Source organism: Canis lupus, chromosome 24 (genome assembly GCF_011100685.1).
Source record: "Canis lupus familiaris isolate Mischka breed German Shepherd chromosome 24, alternate assembly UU_Cfam_GSD_1.0, whole genome shotgun sequence".
In the NCBI taxonomy this organism is placed as follows: domain Eukaryota; kingdom Metazoa; phylum Chordata; class Mammalia; order Carnivora; family Canidae; genus Canis; species Canis lupus.
The window spans coordinates 34,205,598-34,224,116 of NC_049245.1; the positions used below are offsets into that span (position 1 = coordinate 34,205,598).

Here is an 18,519-nt window from a genome sequence, read left to right on the forward strand (position 1 = left end):
AGCCATGACCTTTTGTGCCTGTGTGCCTTCCTGCTATGAGGGGAGGGCGGACAGGGACCATCCGGCCCTTTACAGAAGTTTGTTGACCTGTTTCTAAAGTAGAACTATTTTCCTAGGCTTAACAGAGTGAGCTTTTGTGGCTCCGATGTGATTAGAACAGTTCATAACAAGCCCCACCCTGGTCCCCACCTTAAGACTCCACGGTCCTCTTCCAAGGACCCCAGTCTGGATTTGTACCGTGAGGGCTGGCTGGCCGAGGGGGTGCCCGGGGCACCACGTGGTGTAATGGCGCCACCTGCTGTGAGTGCCTAAAAGCACTTCTGCCTGGGAGTACTTGGCCTCCCACAGGGGAGTCAGCAGGGGAGCCAGCTCGCAGGAGCAGGCCAGGCTTCAGGGATCCTGGCACCTCAGAGCCAGATCTCAGCCCAGCCTTCCCATTTTATAAAGACTGCAGGTAGAGGGGCTCGTGGCCGGTCCAACGTAGGTGAGCAGAAAGCTCAGGGCCCAGAGGCCCGTAAGCATTCCACCTGTGCTCCACGGGCCTAGGTTGGCACACAGACCTGGCTGTGAATCCTAGTTCCATCACTCATTTATGGTCTGGTTCCACGCTTGTTGAAATGATTTGCAAACACTTATATATAATTGAATCTGTTACCCATATTGACTCCATGTTCCGAACAACTGAGATTATTCCCATTTCGCAGATACAAATACTGTGGTAGAGAGAGGTTAAGTAATTTGCTTAAGGTCACACAACTAGTAAGTGACAGAACTCAAACCCAGGCTGTGAAAGCACTAAAAGCCCCAGAACAGTGCTCCATACCCATTTTCTTCCTGCCTGCAGGTGAGCGAGAGGGCACTGGGGCTCAAACAGGAACCCAAGAGGTGCAGGAAGCTCAGAGTCTGACCAGTCATCTGAAGAAGGCCCTAGGCAGGGAAAGAAGGGGACAGCACAGCCCACACCGCCCCCTCCTGCGCCCCCCGAACCTCCAGGCAACTCGAAGTGGTCAGTGGACCGTAAATCCTTTATTTCCAAACTATAAATAGATCTGCTGAGAAAAGACGCTCTCCAGGTGATGAGGCTCCAGCCTCTCCATCTCCCCTTCCCAACTGCGCTGCAGTCTAAACCCAGACCCCTTAGAAACCTGCTCTCCTGCTCTGCCCTAGGAAATCACCTTGGCTGGCAGAGCCTGGCAAGCAGCTGAGACCAGCCCGTTCCCTTGTCTCGCTGTGATTCCAGCATGGCCTGGGCCCTGCTCTGGTCTGGTGCCCAGCCCCTCTGTTCCATCAGCTCCCTGACCAAGCCTGGCTGTGTGTTCACGTGCTCCCCAAGGCCCAGCCCAGGAGAATCCTGGCCCACTGCTCCCCAGCTGTTGTGAAGAGCCACCTGGGTCCCTAAGCTGGTGTGAGGTGTGAGGCTTGGGAGCAGCCTGGTTCCCAGCTGGTCTCCGGCTGGTCACTGCTGCCCTTGGGCCACAAAGTACTCCTCCTCCTCCTCCTCCTCATTGTCATCTTCCTCTGGCCGGCTACTCCGGAGCAGCAGCTGTAGGTCGGGGTGGGAGCCCAGCCCCTTCAAGGGTTTAGGGCCACCATCACCTAGGGACAGAGAGAAACCAGTTGTCAACCCAATCGTGGTTTTCTGGGTATCTTTTTTTTTTTCTGGGTATCTTTTGATGCGTATGTTGAGTCACCCGGGCCCTAGCTACTCCCCCCCTCTCCCTGGAGATAGAACCACCAGGCTCACTTCCTGGTGGAGGGGCAGCCAGTACAGAGGCAGCTGCAGAGAGCCACCTGGCTGGAACTGCTCTGGGCAAGTTGAGGGCCACCTGCCTTTCTTGGCTGGGTGGTTGCAGACCCAGGGCCAGGTGGAGGGGAGATCAGAGTGGCTGAGTCACAATGAGAGCGTCATCAGGAAAGAGGCTTCTGGAAGGGGCTCTGGTTACCTCTAGAGTGCAAGGCTTTGAGAGCGACATGCAGGGATATGCCTGAGAGGCAGAGGGCGAAGCCCAGCCAGTTCAGGAGGCTGATCTGATCCCCCAGCAGATGAGCTGCCAGCAGTAGAGTGCAGACTTCCTGAGGGCAGAGGGGCAGGAAGGGGGAAGTCATCAGGAGGAGGAGTTGGCTCCTTTGCAAGGAGGGTGGACAGCAGGGGCATGACCATAGGGAGAGCCTGAGCTGCCCAAACCCCTGAGGCTTGGGTGTGCGGGCGGGCCAGCAGCCCAGGGGGGTTTCCCTCAGCTCAGGGGGCCAGGCCTGCTTTTCTCTCTGTGTGCCACTAAGATGCAGCAAGGGAGGTGCTCTGCACACTGTTCTGTCAGGGTTATAAAGGCAAAGCAAACCCAGGACAGGGAGCACGGGGTTCAGCCCCCAGCCATGTCCACAGGAGTAACGGACAGCTGTGCTTCCAGAAGGCACCCACAATGGAGAGCCCGACGCTGCCACAGGAGAATACAGCATCACACCAGGCTCCACAAGACACACAACGGCCACAGGGTTCTGCATACACAGTGGCTGCAAACGGCACTGGTGGGATGAGTCATTCTGAGAACCACAGCTCACGCCTCTTCCTAAGCCCCTTGGGGAGACTTACGGTTCTGGGTTTAGGCAACACTGCTCAACATCAGTGCCTGTCTAATCAAGGAGAAACTGTTCCCTGCCCCCATGGGCCTGAGCATGGAGTAGGATGGGGTGAGAGGTGGCAGGGGACGGGGAAGCCTGAGAGCACAGGCATGTGTGCTGTCTAGCAACAGTAAAGGCAAAACAGGCAAACACACGGCGCGGCACACATGCTAGTATTGTCCCTTGCTGTGATCATAGCAGACATCACCAATCAATCACAGAACTCTCCCAATGAGTCTGGATGGGGCTTGTCAACCCATGGCTCCAGGCCATTGCCAAATGACCAAGAGCGGGCATTCATGGTAAAACGAGAATGCAACCAGGCCCAGTGGAGTCAGAATCCCAGCTCGGCCACCTGCTGGCTGTATCCTTGGGTAGGAGCCGCCCATCTGTGAACGGGTGGGGGGGGGGGGGGGGGGATGACTACCACTCCCCTCCTCCCCCACAGGGCTGCAGCCACCATAGGAGGGAGCTTCAGACAAGACCAAGGCACACAGCACCCTAATCAGGCACTTCTGTCTCTTCTCTGCTGGGGTCTGGGGCTTAGGAGCTGGGATGCACTGTAAGACAGGACTGGGGCCGCCCCCAAGTCTGCACCTTAAAAATGCCAGCAATGGAGAGAGTGAGGCTGGAGGTTCTAGAGACCAGGAGGAACTCTGAGAAGCCCAGACCAAAGGCGAGAATCCCTCCAAGGAAGAGGCTCCCTAGTACCCGCAGGAGCAGCCCTGTGTCCTGGAAACGGAAGATCTTCTCAGACGTGGACAAATGGAGACCTGAAAGCAAAGGTAGAGAGTTGGGGGACTCACCCTCCCCAGGGAACAGGAGACCCAGCATGTGGCAGTGACCCAGCCCCAACACACCTGCACATTCACTGTGGCCCAGAGGACGGGGATGGGACGAGGCAGAGAACCCTGATACTTGGGGAGCTGGGGAAGCAGTGATGGCCTCCAGAGAGCTTCTGGGCTAGGGTAGAGGGCATGGCGCTGATGGAGAATCAGGCAGGAGCACCTGTCCATCTTGGGGAAGGAGCGTGACTTCACATGGCCTTGGCAGCTGTGGTAAGTAGTGGGCCAAAGAAAGGCGGGGTGGCGCATCGAGTGATGGCTGTCAGTGTGCTGGGCCACTGCGGCAAACCCTCACTCTGAATTTCAGGTGGGCCATCTAACGACAGGGCCACATTTTATCTTCCCAAACCTTCTCCACTTTAATCCGGGTCTTGCCTCACACAGCTGTGGGACTAGGCTGAGATGTGCCCCCTTTAGGAGCCTGTTCCTCTTGGTGATAAAATGAGAGTTTCACCTAGCCCAGCATTTCTCAGACAGCATAACTTGATGAACGGTTCTCAAAAAGTAAATGCACACATACAAATATAGGGCAAAGCTTTGTTCTAGAGACAACCACGTGGGCACCGACATACCAAGTCTGGCTCGACTTTCAGAGGATTCCTGGCCCTCCAACACTATCCCTTGGAGAGAATGACTCTGTGGGTCTGTCTGTGCAGGAAAGGGCCCGAGCTAGGCACAGCGGAGACACCCGTGGGGGCTGGAGGCTGGCCGAGCACTTGGGAGGTTTTTGGAGGGAAGCACCAAAGAAATGCAGAGTGACAGTCCCTCCCAGGCAAACAGCCTCTCAATGTAGGACACCTTGTCTGGTGCTGGGCTCAGCAGTACTGCAAAGGCGTTGGCAAATTGAAGGGAATTCGGGAAAGAGCAACATAAGTAATGAAGGCGCTTGGGGGATTAATTTACCAGAAAAGATTAAAGAAGCTAAATCCATGCAGCTTTGCTAAGTGACAACTACCGGGGCTTTCGGCTGAGGGTGTGCAGAGATGGGGAAGGGTATCCATGGCCAGGACGGGAGGGAGCGTGCTGTGTGGTGCAGGGGGCAGAAGGTAAGGGTAGGGGGAGATGTTAACAAGGAGGAAAACGAGGCTGCAGAGCAGAAGCTTCCTGGACAATGTGGCTACACAATAATTTTCTCAGGGAGGTTGGAGACGCTTCACTGCCTGAAACTTAAATGCATGTGGGACAGCATTCTCTTTAATAACCCTGAGGACAGAAGGAAGGGACTCGGGGAAGAAGGATAAACAGGGACAAAACTAATCTCAAAACCTGGGAGGGAGGAAGGAAGGAAGGCGGCATGCACTCACAGCCTAGACAGTTCTCCCCGCCTCTCCTCTTCTCTGGGAGGTAATGGTGGGCAGGTGGCTCTCCTACCCAGCCTCCTATGCCATGGCCATCCCACCCACTTCCCCCTCTGAACCTACTGATCCCACTCCTCTGATGCCCTGCCCCTGCTAGCCTGGCAAAGGCTCATCTAGCCTACAAAATACATGGCCTGGGAAGTCTTTTTGACTTGGCTTTCCACCCTAGCGTCCTGGAATAATTCCTGGCCCTCTGCTCCTTCTGAGAAAGAATACATCAACATGGTTAAGAGGAAGGACTCAGGAACCAGTTGCTGGAACCAAATTCTGGCTCGTTGGGCAAGGTAATCTTTACTTCTACTAGTTTCTTTGACCTGCACGATGGGCATAATGACAGTACTGCCATATGGGGTTTGTGGGAGTATGAGAGTTGGTATGCTGAAAATGATCAGAACAGCCCTGGCATACCTGTTGGGCTGTACACATCCACTCTCTTTATCATCTGTTGTCTTTTTTAAAAAGATTTTATTTATTTATTCATGAGAGAGAGACACATGCAGCGAGAGAGAGAGAGAGAGAGAGGCAGAGACACAGGCAGAGGGAGAAGCAGGCTCCATGCAGGGAGCCCGACGTGGGACTCAATCCCGGGTCCCCAGGATCACGCTCTGGGCTGAAGGCTGCACTAAACCACTGAGCCACCTGGGCTGCCCTGGTCTGTTGTCTTTTATAGACACTTTCTTTGTAAGCATTTTTCATGCTGGATTCCAGTCATTTGGTTTAATGTCTGTCCAGCCCTTAAACCAGGCACTGCCAATGGATGGACGGACCCATATTTGACCTCTGTAACCCCTGCAGCTACCACGGTGCTGGGCTCAGAGCAGGGGTGGGGGGTACTCCCAAGATGGACAACCCAGCGTACCTTCAAATATCGCGAAGAGAGGGAAGAGCCCCAGAAACATAAGTGGCTGCAGGTGGAACATGGTGTCAATGGGGTTCTGGAGCCCTGCGGAATGGGGACAGGGGTCAGTCATGAGGCCTGGCCCAGCCTGACCCCACCCTGCTTGGTTCTTGGGCCCCTCTCTCTCACCAAGTTCCGCCTTCTGCAGGAGCATCTGGGTGAGGGTCCAGCGAATGCCACCGATGAATGAGGCCCCCAGCACCAAGGCAAAGCCCTCCACGTTGAACTGTGTGGACTTGTACGTGAACATGAAAAGGCCCCCGGCGATGAGGAGGACCACCAGGACCAGGGCTGCACGCTATTAGGATGGGGAGCAGTGGTAACTGATTGCAGGGTCCTGAGTTCCTCAAACCTGGAGCTCGGACTCGGCAGCTATGTTGGCTGACCCTGGAACAAGGAACCCTTCTCCCTGCCACCTCACGGGTCCAGGTCAGCTCCTCCCCATCATACAGGCAGGGCTGACGTTCAGTGGACATGTACCCAGCATTCCTATTTGACCTAAACTTCTGAAGTGCTTTCCTATAGCTGCTGTAGGTCCCTGGGAGGACCCCCTGGTGCCCTGGACCTAGCAAACAAAGGGCGACTGCCCCCAAACCCCCCTTCCTCCTGGCCCCTATCCTTGACCCTTTCTCTTTCCCTCATTCTTGTGGTCGTGATGCTACGTCGATTGCTAAGTATTCTCAGCAGTGGCCTGTCCGAGGTCCTTCCTCAGCAACAGGACTTATTGCCAGGCTGGGCTGGTCTCCTCTGTCACATACAGTGATGAGCCACTGCTTGGACACCCCTTTTTATCCTTAGCATCCCTGGGGGTAGGAGGGACAAGGGGAACTGGGGCCTCACCAGCTCCTCCAGCTTGAAGATCAGAGAGAAGATCAAGATGAAGAGGACAGCGGAAGACTTGGTCATCGTGTACCTGCAGGACAGATTACCCATGATGCACCGCTGGGGGCCAGGACTCAGGCCTGCCACCAGGAGACGTGCTCATGGCCTATGCTGCAGAAGGCAGGAGGCTGTGGGACCTCTGACTTCCCTGGGGGCAGCTGGGCAACCTGAGTATGAAAGACCAAAGGAAGGCGGCCTGAGGCATCTGGGCTGATACGTGACCTTTAATGGGAAGAAATCTCTGACGCAGGAGCCTCTATCGCCAGAGAGAAAAGGCTGCGGGGTGGACACCAAGGTCACCGAGTCCTCTTATTCGCCTGCCCCTCCGTGGAGATTGGGTTAAGGAAGGACAGAGGGAGGAGGGAGAGAAGGCAGGGACGCCCGTAACACAGGGTCACAGATGAGACACACTGTCACACCTGCCCCTCTGTGCAGCTGCGTGTACCAGGTGCTGGCCAGGGCCCTTCCTCCCCTGCATGACTGTCACCGGGCTGTCTGAGCCTCTGGCCTCCCCAGGCCACCAGGCAGGCAAGCACAGCACCCCTCTGAGCTGGGTCCACTGCAAAAGCTGTCAGCTTTCTGGGGAGCTGCTGGGTGTCAGGAAGTCAGGGGCTGAGAGCAAGGGCCGGCCCACAGAGTGGCGGAGCAGCAGGCCCAGGCCCGGTGCTCAGAGGTTAGAGGAGCGCCTGAACTGGAGGGAGGGGTTGGGCGTGGCGCTACTCACAGCGAGACGGTGATGTAGAGGAAGCTCCAGTTGGACAAGCCCACGTCAAGTGCCGTTGCCAGCGCTGTGGAGACAGGGGTACCCACCGGACCACGCAGCCAGGGCAGGCCGGCATGGGTGTGCCAGTTGTTCAAACACTTCCACGAGGCCCCCGGTGCCCCCTGCTTTGCCCTGAACACCCCGGCTTTCTCTCGGGCCCTTGGGCCTTCCTTTCACAGCAACTGAAGGGTTAACTCCTGGCCAAAAAAGGGAGGGGGTTCTGTTCCAGCACTGGGACTGCAGTCCTGGCTGGCCGGGGCGCTGTGCTTCCCACTTGCTGGGTATTGTGAATGTCCCCGGAGGGTATTAATCCAGTCCTGTCATCCTTCATGAGCAACTCTTCCGAGTGGCTTCTCCTCCCTCAGGATATAAGACACACTCCTCGTGGGGGCCCTGCTGCCGCAGGGTCTGTCGCTGCCACCTGCTCTTTCCTTCTACTTCTCACCAGCGCCGAGTTCCCAGCACCCTGACACTTTCGGTTCCCTTGCAGACCTGCACAGGTGCTAAACTCTCGATCTCTGGGAAGCCCTCCCTGCCAGGCCTGAGCTGCTTCCCCCGTGTGTCCCAGGGTGCCCCTTCTCATCCCACTGTAACAAGGTGAGGGCAGGGACTGCTCACGGCTGCCTCTGGGACAGGAATGGGCTCGGGGTAAATGGTCAAGACCAATGCTGCGTTGAAGGCCTTTTCTGCGCATGTGAGCATGTGTGTTTTGTGTGTGTGCGTGTGTGTGTGTGTGTGTGGTGGTGGGGTCTGGGGAGGACACAAGAGGCAGAAGTAGGGCTGGGGGAGGTAGGCAGAGAGGAGTGAAGTGGGGAGGAGGAGAGGGTCTCTGCTCTGTGACAACAAGGCTCCTGTGGCTTTCCAAGCGACCCTCCTCCAGCCCCCGCCTGCCCAGGGCCGCTGCCCAGCCCCGTACCTGTGGGAGCTACTCTCCTGAGGTAGTCCGTCCAGCTCAGCACCACGCGGGCCCTGTGACTGGAGCACTGAACCAGTGCCCTGGACAGGGCAGAGAACAGGAAGATCACGGCCAGGTGTAGCATCGTCATGAAGAGCGGGAAGTGGAAGCTCTGCGGAGCCCAAAGCACAGACAGACGGGCGCGGTTTATAGCGGCCCCTGCCTAGCACTTCCCTTCCCTCCTCACCCTAGTCTGGTGGCAGTGGTGCTAACCGGGTGGTTCAGCAGGGCTCTGCAGCAGCCAAGGGGCTTTCCCCCCAACTGCAATCACTTGGGAGGACAGACTCCTAGTTCCAGCTCTGGAGATCACACAGAGAGCAGGTGGCAGACCAGGGGTCAATGGGACCAGGGTACTTACTGTCCCCACCACTTCCACAGGCCTGTTAGCTTCCTGCTCCAGCCCCTCCCCAGGTAACAGCCACTGCTGGCCAGTGTGGCTTGACCAGTTATTAAAGTACTCAACTACTTCTCTACAGGGCAAACAGCTGCTGCCTTAATCCCAAATTACCGTAGCTCACCCTTGGTGTCTCCCCTTTCCCTGATCTCCCCTTGTTCTACCCATTTGCGGGGAACCCAGCTGTCGCAGGGCTCTTGGGCCCTGTCCTACCACTAGTGTGCCTGGCTTCCAGTCTGATTAGCTGAAGCCTGGGCCAACCTGTTGATAAATATTAGGGGACGCTGTAGCCATGGCCACAGCCCCTTCCCACCCAGGCCCCTGCACTGCAAGGCCTCCCATTACCTTCGTCAGCCATTTGTTGTAGAAGGTGATGCCGATGGAGAAGCAGTAGTAGAGGAGGACCAGCCCCAGAGTCAATACCGCCTTCCACACAAAGGCCACGTCAAGGGCCCACTTCCCCATCCGGGGAAGCTGCAACTCCCTGGCTCTGGGTCAGTGGGGGCAGGCAGCTCCCCCCGAAGACAGCTGTGGGAAGAGCCACCCACTCTGGGCCTAGACTTTCAACAAGGTCTCCTGGCTGGGGGAGTCCTCTTCGCCTCCATGATTCGGAATCATCCACGGAGCCCCAGGCAGAGTCCTCACCTAAGGGGCTGGTGGCCCAAGCCAACTCTCTCCATGATCAAGTGGATGCAGGGCTCACGGGTCCCCAGGTCGGAGGCTAGAGAAATGGAAAGGAAATGTGGGTGGCTCAGCAGAGCACAGGCTGCCCCAGGACTGGTCCACCCCACCCTTGCCCGTAGGAAGCGGACCACAGCCGGGGGGGGGGGGGGGGGGGGGCAGGAAGGGGTGCAGCCCAGCATGGGCTCACAGAGCGCCAGTCACGTCTATTCTGTCGCCTCAAGCTGTTATCCATGAGTTGCCGCCAAAGTGACCTTTTAAAAACGTAAATCTGATCATGTCAGATCAGATGTCAGCCCTTCAGTGGCTCCCAGTGCTCTTATGATAAAGACCAAAAGCCTTCCTGTCTGTCCTAAGCCATCCTGATCTGTCCCTGCTGGGCTCTCCAGCTTTAGCTCCAGGCTCTCCGTCCCCTCCCCTGGGCTGCCTCAGTTCACCCCACACACAGGCTCTCCCCTACTGCCTGAAGGAACCAACACGCCGCCCCGGCTCCATTCCTCTCTCCGCTGATGCTACTCAGCTTCAGCTCACCTGTCACTTCCTCAGGAACTACCACTCCTTGATGGGGATGCTCTCACGGCTCCCCTACTTTTCTTCTGGTGTACCTGTGCAGGGCATGCTGATCTGTGTGGGGTCTGTCCCCTGGGAGGTTGTGAGCTCCAGGAAGACGGGGACTTCGGCGCTCAGGGTAGTCTTGTGCCCACTGGGGCACACTCTGAGCTGTCCATATGGTTTGATGATTCAGTGCGAGAGAGCAGACACTCAGTTTTCAGGGGACTGATCTGATCTTTAAGGCATTAAAAATGGACTGGGAAACCAATATCGACCCGGCCCTTAGCCTCTAAAGATCACTCCCCTAGAGGTGGGGTCTGCCTTAGGGTCTTGGCAAACTAAACCCAGGCCAGCCTATCAATCTAGCCAACCCTAATGAGCATCCAGGGCCTGGGGCTCTGAGACCTGGCGGACCCCCAGGTCTATAGTCATCACTCCTGCAGCTGCTTCGTGTGTGTCCCCCCAGTCTGAGACGTTCCCAATCTGCTAAAATGCCACCTCCTTCCCAAAGCCTTCCTAGACCCATCTGATCAGACATACCTACTTCCTCCACCCTCAGTCCTTCCCGAAGGGAGTAATTTCATTCCATTCTGCACCCTGGAAGCTGGGATATCATTGCCCCTCCCCTGAGGCAAAAGGGGAGCTAGCAGAAGGCTTTGCTGGGAGGATACTGTAGGGCTGAGGTTCTCTTGAGGGGAACTTTGGAAACCTGTGGGGGTGTTTTGGGGGATCTCTCCTAGCTGTTAGTGATGGGGAGGGTCTATGAGGGCAGGGCGATAGCCCACAGAATTAAGAATTGCTCTGCGGCCTTCGTAACTGTGACAATCCATGTAGGTATAATGACCTGAACCTAGAACCCAACTGTGTGTGTGTGTTTCTTTTAAGTAAATTCTATCCTCAGTGTGGGGCTCAAACGCCAACTCTGAGATCAAAAGTCGTGTGCTCTACTGATTGAGGCAGCCAGGCACCCCCAGAACCCAACTGTTTTCCATGTAATGCAGAGCAGTTTTTCCATGGTTCTACTATGCACTGCAATTTCCAAGAGTACATTTGCCATGTACATGGAGGAGAGAAAGAAGTGTCTTTGATAGAGAGTTTGGAGAAACCGCGCCATCTACAGCAGTGGCACACATGGTTGTGCAGCTGCCCACACAATGTGGCTGTGGCACTGTGCATGGTGGCTACATGTTCCTTCTGGGTGGTGGAAGCATGCACTACTTCACTGTGGCCTCCAGCATCCTTGTTCCTGGAACTTACAGAGAGAAACACATTCTATTCTCAATTACCTTTTATTATCAGTTACGTTGACATCTCCTGGTCAACTCCAGAAGAACAACCAGTAGCCTACTCTTCCTTCCATGCCTGGATGTCTAGTACCAGGCATTTACTCCTGGCCTGCCCAGCATGACTCCTGTTTCCCAGGAGCCATCCAAACCTGCCCCTCTTCCGCCAGTGGCACCTCCATTTGCCTGGTTGCTCAGCCCAGAAATCTGGTTCCCATCCTGATTCCTTGCTCCCTCAGCCCACATTCAATCAGCATGTATTTTCATTTCAGTCTTTTTAATTTTTTTTTTAATTTTTTATTTATTTATGATAGGCACACAGTGAGAGAGAGAGAGAGAGAGAGAGGCAGAGACACAGGCAGAGGGAGAAGCAGGCTCCATGCACCGGAAGCCCGACGTGGGATTCGATCCCGGGCCTCCAGGATCGCGCCCTGGGCCAAAGGCAGGCGCCAAACCGCTGCGCCACCCAGGGATCCCTTTCATTTCAGTCTTAAACATCCCCAATATGGTCACATCTCCTGACTTCCACCACTGCTCTCCAGGCCGCCATCCTCTCTCCCCAGCACAACACATCAGGTTAGTCTCTTGCACTTCTCCCTGCACCTCCCGCCCTCAGGCTCTTGCTTGCACAGCAAGCTGCACAGGCACCAAACCTACGCCTAATGGACCTTAAGGCCCATACTCTTTCCTTATACCTGGGTTTCTCAATCTTGACATTACTGATATTTGGGGCCAGGTGATTCTATGTGCATTGTAAGAGATCTAGGAGCGATCCTGGTCTCTACCTACTAGATGCCTATAGCAGCCCCTCCTCCTCATCCCAAGTTGTGACAACCAAAAATGTCTCCAGATACAGCCAAATGTCATAGGAGGTAAAAGGGCTCCCTGCTGAGAATGACAGCTTCCAGCACACAGGCAACCACAGGGCATTCTAGCACTTGCTCCCTACGATTCCGGCCCATGATGGGGCAGTCTGTACCTTTCCGTAAGTCAACCTCTTACATCTTCTGCTTTTGGTGCAGTTCCTGTTCCAACACTGCGATCTGTGCCAACCCCCACCCCCTGGCCTCTTGTTCAAATCCCACCCTTCCTTCAGCCCATGCAGGCACCTCACCTCCAAAAAAGTCCCTAGGACAACCCCGGCCCCAGGGAGCACTATCTCCAAGTTAACACTCATTCTCTTATCATCAGCCACCTACTCTCAAACACAAAATCAGACCTCAGCTAGAAGGGCTCTTGGAAATCATCTAGCCATTTTACTCAATGGCCATTTATTAAGCACTACTGTATACTCAGCATTGGAAATAGAGATATGTAACTGATCCCTACCCTTCTTTTATGACTAGGGAAAGCAGGCTTAAAGGGGCTAATGGTCTTTTTCAAATCTGGCTTGCCAAGAAAGGAATTCCATATTCTGCATTATGTTCCCCAAGGGGCAGCCTGGCTGGGAGCAGCAGCCACATCAGGGTAGAGCTGGTGCACCGTCCATGTAGTACCTGGCTCCTCTCATTCTCTGTGACTACAATATGGGCAGTGCCGTCTAGTGCTACAAGTGTGGGCATGGAGTAAGAAAGACCTGGGATCCAGTCCTGGCTCCTCTGGCAACTTTGTGACCCCTGAACTACCTGAACTCTGGGCCTCAGCTTCCTCAACAGTAAAGGAGGACAGAATCACCTACCTCTTGGGAGGGGAGTTGGGTACAGCACTTGATGCTGGCTTGTGGCAAGGGCTCATACCCTCCTGGCTTTTGCTGCCTTACAGCCAAACTCCACCAAGGCCCCCAGAACTGCCATCCCTACTTCCCTGCAGCCCAAACTCACTTCCCCACTGCTCCATGGAGTCACCACACCTTCTTCCTTGTTGCCCCTCTGAGGACCAAGTCCCTGTTTTTATCAGCACCTTATACAACTGACCACTTCCTCCTCCTGGGAAAGCCTCTTGGATGCCACACCACGCTCTCTTGCTTTTTCTTCTGCTTTTCTGGGCTCCTGGCCTTCTTCACTGCTCAACCAACCTGTCAAAGTTGACTGCCTGAGTGCTGGATCCTGCCTTCTCTTCCCTCCATTCTCCCTTGAGTGATCTCATCTCATCTATCGGACATTCCAGGGACTTTCTAGATTCTCTCCATTAGCCCTATCCTTTCCTGTCCGCTCCAGTCTACTTGGTAGCTCCACTCATGATACCTCACACTGAAGGTGCCCCCAACTTAGTCCAAAGTCATTAGTAAATGCCAGCATGAGACACCAGGTTACTTAAGCCCACGTCCTCACATGAATGACGACCTCATCCCTGACCGCTCTTTCCTTCCTTCCTGTCAGGTCCTCCTCCCGGATCCCTGCGGACGCCTAATGCACCTTAAGGCCCACACTCTTTCCTTATACCTGAGTTTCTCAATCTCGGCATTACTGGTATTTGGGGCCAGGTGATTCTGTGTGCAGTGTAAGAGATCTGGGAGCCATCCTGGTCTCTACCTACTAGGTGCTAGAGCAGCCCCTCCTCCTCATCCCAAGTTGTGACAACCAAAGCTGTTGTCTGTGGTAGACAGGTGGAGACCAGCCGCCCGTCTCCCCGAGTGCTCGGCCATCATCAGTCTGGGCCGCGCTCATCCCTCACCCAGGACTAGCGGCCTCCTAACGGGCGTCCCTGCTTCCTCCTTCCCCGAGAGCCTGGAGAGCCTGGAGTGCGCCGGGCAGCGGGAGCGAAGGCTCGCGCACCCCAAGGGAGGGCGATCCCAACCCTGCCGCCCCGCAGGCCGGCGAGGAGGCCTTCCAGCACCCGGCCTCCGCTCCGGCGCGACCTCGTTCCCACGCCTGCCCCCGCGCCCGCCACGCTGGCCCCCGGCCCCGCGCCAGGCCCGCCGAGCCCGTGTCCTTTGCACGGGCCGCCCCTCCTCCGCGGACCTTCGCGCGGCGGCAGCCTCCTCGACGGCCGGCGGCTCGTCCTCCGGGCACCTCCCACCGCCTGACGTGGCCCTTGTGCCCACGTGTTCACCGCGCGCCCCGCACTCCCACCCCACCGGGCCGCGGCCTCGGGGCGGGGGCGGGGGCGGGACGCCGGGGTCGGGCAGGAGGCGCCGGGGAAGCGCGCGCGGCAGGCGGCCGGGGAGGGTGCGTGGAGGCCCCGGCGCGTCCACGGCGCGGACGCCGGGGCCCGGGGGGGACGGGAGCCCGGGGTGCCACGGCGCGCAGAGCCCAGCCGGGACCCCGCTCCCGGGCCCGGCCTGCCCTCCCCCGCCCTCGGGAGCGCGCGCAGGGCCCGCCGCGCGCCCCCACTCACCTCGGCCGCGGACGCTCCGGACGGGATCCTCCCGCCGGAAGTGCGAGGCGGGGCGTCGCCGCGGGGTGGGGGCACTTCCGCCTGAAGCCGCCGGGGGCGGGGCGGGGCCCTGGGGGCGGGGCCTGGGCCCTGGGGGCGGGGCCTGGGGCGGGCCCGCGGGCCACTCATCACGCACCGAGCACCCCCAGTACTCTCGTTCCTTGTGTCTCTTGCGCTCTACGGCCTGTCTCCCGTGCCCCCTGCGTGCTGCCGAGGCATGCGCACCCGGGGGCAGACAGAAAATAGCCATCTGTTTACTTCTATTGGAGCAACCAACGAGCCACAAGAGATAAATCTCTCATGGGCTTTTTCTTCCCAGAGCTCAAGTCTGCTGGGGAATGAGAAGTCAGGGGCATTACATTTTACGACTTAGGCGATCCATGGGAGATAATACACATTTCGTGAGACATTTTGTGTGCCTGAAACTTTCTAAGAATTATCTTAATTTCAATAAGTGGGGGTGGCAGGGAGAGTGTCTGGGGCAGAAGAAATGGGGAGAGGAGAAGGCTGCGGCCTGGCTTGAAGCCCAGTTGTTTATAAGGGGAGTTAACAAAAGCTGTGGTTGGAAAAGTAGCTGTGGGGCGGGTTGCAGTAGTCTCAAAAATGCCAGCTAGGAAATTCAGATCTCACTGATCTTTCAGGATAGATTAAAAGAAGCGGAGCCTGGCGCATGAGCCACTAGGAGGTCAGAGCAGGTGAGGGTTGCAGGAGGCCCAGTTAGTGATTTTTTGCTCTCTTCCCAGTGCCTCCTGTGCCCTCTTCTAACACTGGCTGCAAACCTGGATCCTTGTGAGTGACTCAGCTGACCTCCCTGGCCCCTCTGAACCAGAGTGTAAGCAGGGCATTATGCAAACCACTGCTGCTCCCACCCCCACAGGCTGGCAACATGCAGGCATTAGTTCATTCATTTGGCACTTACCGAGCACCTACAATGGCACCCACCACTGCCCAAGGTCTTGGCTGAATGCAGTACAGGCTGAATTCTCAAGGCCTGTACTGCATGCACTTTCTCTGCCTTTTGAAAGACTTTTCTCTCAGAGGTAAAAGAAAGTGTCTATTTTCATCACCACCCTCATTCAAGCCTCCCAGCTACCAGGGCTGAGTTTTGGAGCAACAGCCTAAAACACCAGCTGGAAGGCTGGGCATGAAGCACCAGCAACACACAGGGTGAAGAAACGTGTCTTCTTTGTAAGTCACAAGAATGTGAGCTGTTCCCTGGCTGTGTCCCTGGCAGGGAGAAGAGGGAGGATATGTTCACGGGGGTGTACAGTATGCCATTCCCTGCTGCGCCCGGCAAGCCTAAGCAGAAAACACTTTGTCCTGGTGCAACAATCTGTGAGCATCCTTAATTGTTGAGGGGTGTGTTTGTGTGTTGCATGTGCTGCTCAAGCACATACACATGCACAGTGAGGGCAGAGAGGCTGAAGAGGAAGAAATCTCCCAGACACACTGAAATGAAGGCTTGTCCAGATGAAAGAGCAAGTACAGAGAAACAGCTGTTAATAGGTACCACAGTTTGTACATGAAAGAGTATTTATTGAAAACATGGTTACTGACAGGAAGCTGCTCCTGGCTGCTCTCAGCTTACTCTCTTGGCTCACAACTGGAAGTGGTTTTTTTTTTTGTTTGTTTGTTTTTTAGGGGGAGCCTTCAATTTTATTTTCCCTCAAACATTCCACCCTAGGATAGGTAGATCTTATATAAATATATATACACGTCTGTATAAGTATGGCCTATAGTAAAGAAAATATATAGTCCATTCTTTATCGGGCAGTACCTACCATGCCAGGCTACCAATACTGAATGCCACTGTGTTCACATGTCCAAGGAGAGAGGCTGGGGCGTGGTTTACAAGTGCCACAGCACCAGGGAAGCCCCATTGGCACAGCCGTGGCCTCAGCTAGCTCCCTGAAATCATGGCCAATGGCAGAAACCACAGCACTGGGATGGGGGCGGGGAGGGAAGGCCAAACTTCCTGAGGTCGGGGAGGCCAAAGGAAAGCAAATAAGAGGGGGCTGCCATTCAGGTTAGGTGGAAGATTTCTAAGAATGGAAAAGATAAAAATGTGGGGGGAAGGGAGTGGACTCCAGTGACCTCCCCAGTCTCGGCCCAGGCCTCGTCTGGGCTCTCTCCCTGTAGAATTCTTTGAGACTAGAAGGTAGGACTTAGCTTGCACGTGTCTGACTTGCCAGGATGAGAGCCTGAGAGCTTTGCAGGGAGAGCTTTCCATCTGCCCAGACAACTGTGTGGGCAAGAGAGATCTGGTGGCTCCGGAGACCAGAGATGTTAGAGCCGAGCCTCAGTAGCAGCAGCTTATTGGCACTGAATGAGGCCGGAGTAAGCCCTCACGAAGGCGACAAAAGCAAGGGCAAGGCATCTACCAAGCCAAGGCCGAGGCCTCTGCTTGGCTCTGAGACACAGGCACGGGTCACCCAAAGGCAGTCTCTCTGAGGCTCTTAACATGCCCAGAATGTCTGTTCTCTGCGGGCAGCCTTTGCTGGGCTAGCTCTTGTCCACACAGGGATCCAGCTGACCGGAGAGCAGGCTCAGGAAGAAAAGGTGAGTGACTGTTGTTAACTCCAGCCCAAGCAGCCCCTGGCCCGGGAGGCAAGGGGGTCTGCTGGCCATTCCTCACGCTCTGGTCCCAGGCTCCATGGTGACCAGGAGGGCAGAGCACCCTGCCTGCATGGCTGATCGTGGGCAGGGACCAAGAGGAAGCTCTGGGTGGTCTGAGGTGAGTTTGAGGAATGGCTGGCATTTACTGGCCACCATGGTCACTACAGATTCTGTACAAGCAAAAGACAAGGCACCAGTCTGTGGGTGTTTCTCCTGGGCCCCAAATCCCTTCCTGGGTACCGTGGAGTCTGGCTCCAGGCCTCAGCCATAGTGATAGACAAAGTCATAGCTGCTGGGCTCCTTGGGTACTGGCGGCGGGGCTTCAGGAATCTGGATATTCTCCAGATCCAGGAGCCGCAGCTTCATCTCCATGCTCAGCAGCGTATCCAGGTCACTCTTGGTCAGCTCGCTGGACATGTCCTTCCCCAGAAGGGCACTGAGGCCATCAATCCAGATGCAGTACTGTGGGAGCAAGCCGCAGAACATCACATGGTGGCCCCAGGTCCACAGGAGGTCCCACCAAGGTCCCTTTGTGGGGACGATTCACAATAGTCTCTTTTGGCACTACTTAGTATAGGCAGAGCTGATTTGGGATAACGGCAAAAATAAAATGGGAGGTAATTCATTCGCTTCCCCACACCACCAAAAAACACAATCTTTTGGCTTTTATGAGGGATTTGCATTTAAGCTTCCTAAAATAATCTGAACTATGATATTTTTTTGAAATAGGACTTTTAAAAATGCAACTAATGAATACAGCAAAATAAGACCTAAGTACTAGAGCATCAACTAACCCAAAACTGCCCATGACACAAGCAATAGTGGAGGGAATACATATTAGGAGAAAAAATCAGGGCACAAAAGGAATCACTGTAGGATCTCAATTTTGTTTCTAAAAAAGTAAACAAACAAAAAGCCCTGTCAACAAATGTTAAAAATAAGTGCTAGAGAAATTGAACTTGAGGGTCTCGTGATAAGGAGGAGTAACAGAATTCTCCACCTGTCCCTCTCACTCCTCCTGCCTTTGCTCACCATCTCCCCACCTGCTAGTTCCTCATTTCTTTTCTTTTTTTTTTTTTTTAAGTTCCTCATTTCTTCCCAACAGCACTCACTGGCATCTTGGGGCTGGCCAAAGCGTCTCACCCTCCAGAAGCCCACCTCTAGTCCCCTCTGTCACTTCCAGAGCTCAACACATGGGGCTCCAGCACAGTTACTCATGTAACTTACAGTATCTCCCAGTGCCACAGGTACAACGGCAGGCTCCGGGTCAGGAGGACCAGTCCTACTACCACATGCGCCCAGGAGCCAAGGAGGGAGAATCTGTTAGGGTCACTTGGAAGGTGGCCATGCGGAGACTG

At 55.6% G+C, this 18,519-nt stretch overlaps 2 protein-coding genes across 5 annotated transcripts in view; both read right to left on the reverse strand.

Annotated features, from left to right (window-relative positions):
- Positions 1-1,006: 1,006 nt before the first annotated feature.
- SLC35C2 (solute carrier family 35 member C2) lies at positions 1,007-14,596 on the reverse strand. Of its 3 annotated transcripts, none has more exons than XM_038572501.1 (10): positions 14,507-14,596; positions 9,060-9,435; positions 8,282-8,432; positions 7,327-7,390; positions 6,561-6,633; positions 5,850-6,018; positions 5,682-5,765; positions 3,331-3,392; positions 1,944-2,073; positions 1,007-1,596 (listed from the first exon to the last, which is right to left on the reverse strand). In XM_038572501.1, exons 2-10 carry the CDS (start codon positions 9,177-9,179, stop codon positions 1,457-1,459), a joined length of 993 nt encoding a protein of 330 aa, XP_038428429.1. In that variant the 5' UTR covers positions 9,180-9,435; positions 14,507-14,596; the 3' UTR covers positions 1,007-1,456. The 3 variants fall into 3 exon arrangements, with proteins under 3 accessions (XP_038428429.1, XP_038428428.1, XP_038428430.1); XM_038572500.1 differs by having other exon boundaries at positions 3,217-3,392; XM_038572502.1 differs by having other exon boundaries at positions 3,217-3,392; positions 9,360-9,435; positions 14,507-14,564.
- Positions 14,597-16,044: 1,448 nt separating this feature from the next.
- The window catches only part of ELMO2 (engulfment and cell motility 2), a 40,050-nt gene continuing 37,575 nt past the window's right edge, over positions 16,045-18,519 (reverse strand). For both annotated transcript variants that reach the window (XM_038572504.1, XM_038572503.1), the window contains one exon: positions 16,045-17,623. In XM_038572504.1, coding sequence (XP_038428432.1) covers positions 17,423-17,623 — 201 coding nt within the window. In that variant the 3' untranslated portion in view covers positions 16,045-17,422. The remainder of the gene's footprint in view (positions 17,624-18,519) is intronic.

Coding starts and splice junctions, on each gene's coding strand:
- SLC35C2 (XM_038572500.1), bottom strand. CDS start 9,179: ATGGGGAAGTGGGCCCTTGACGTGGCCTTTGTGTGGAAGGCGGTATTG. Junction 6,019..6,560: donor TCTTCAAGCTGGAGGAGCTG/GTGAGGCCCCAG, acceptor CCATCCTAATAG/CGTGCAGCCCTGGTCCTGGT. Junction 2,074..3,216: donor CCATTGCTGGCATTTTTAAG/GTGCAGACTTGG, acceptor CTCTGCCCTCAG/GAAGTCTGCACTCTACTGCT.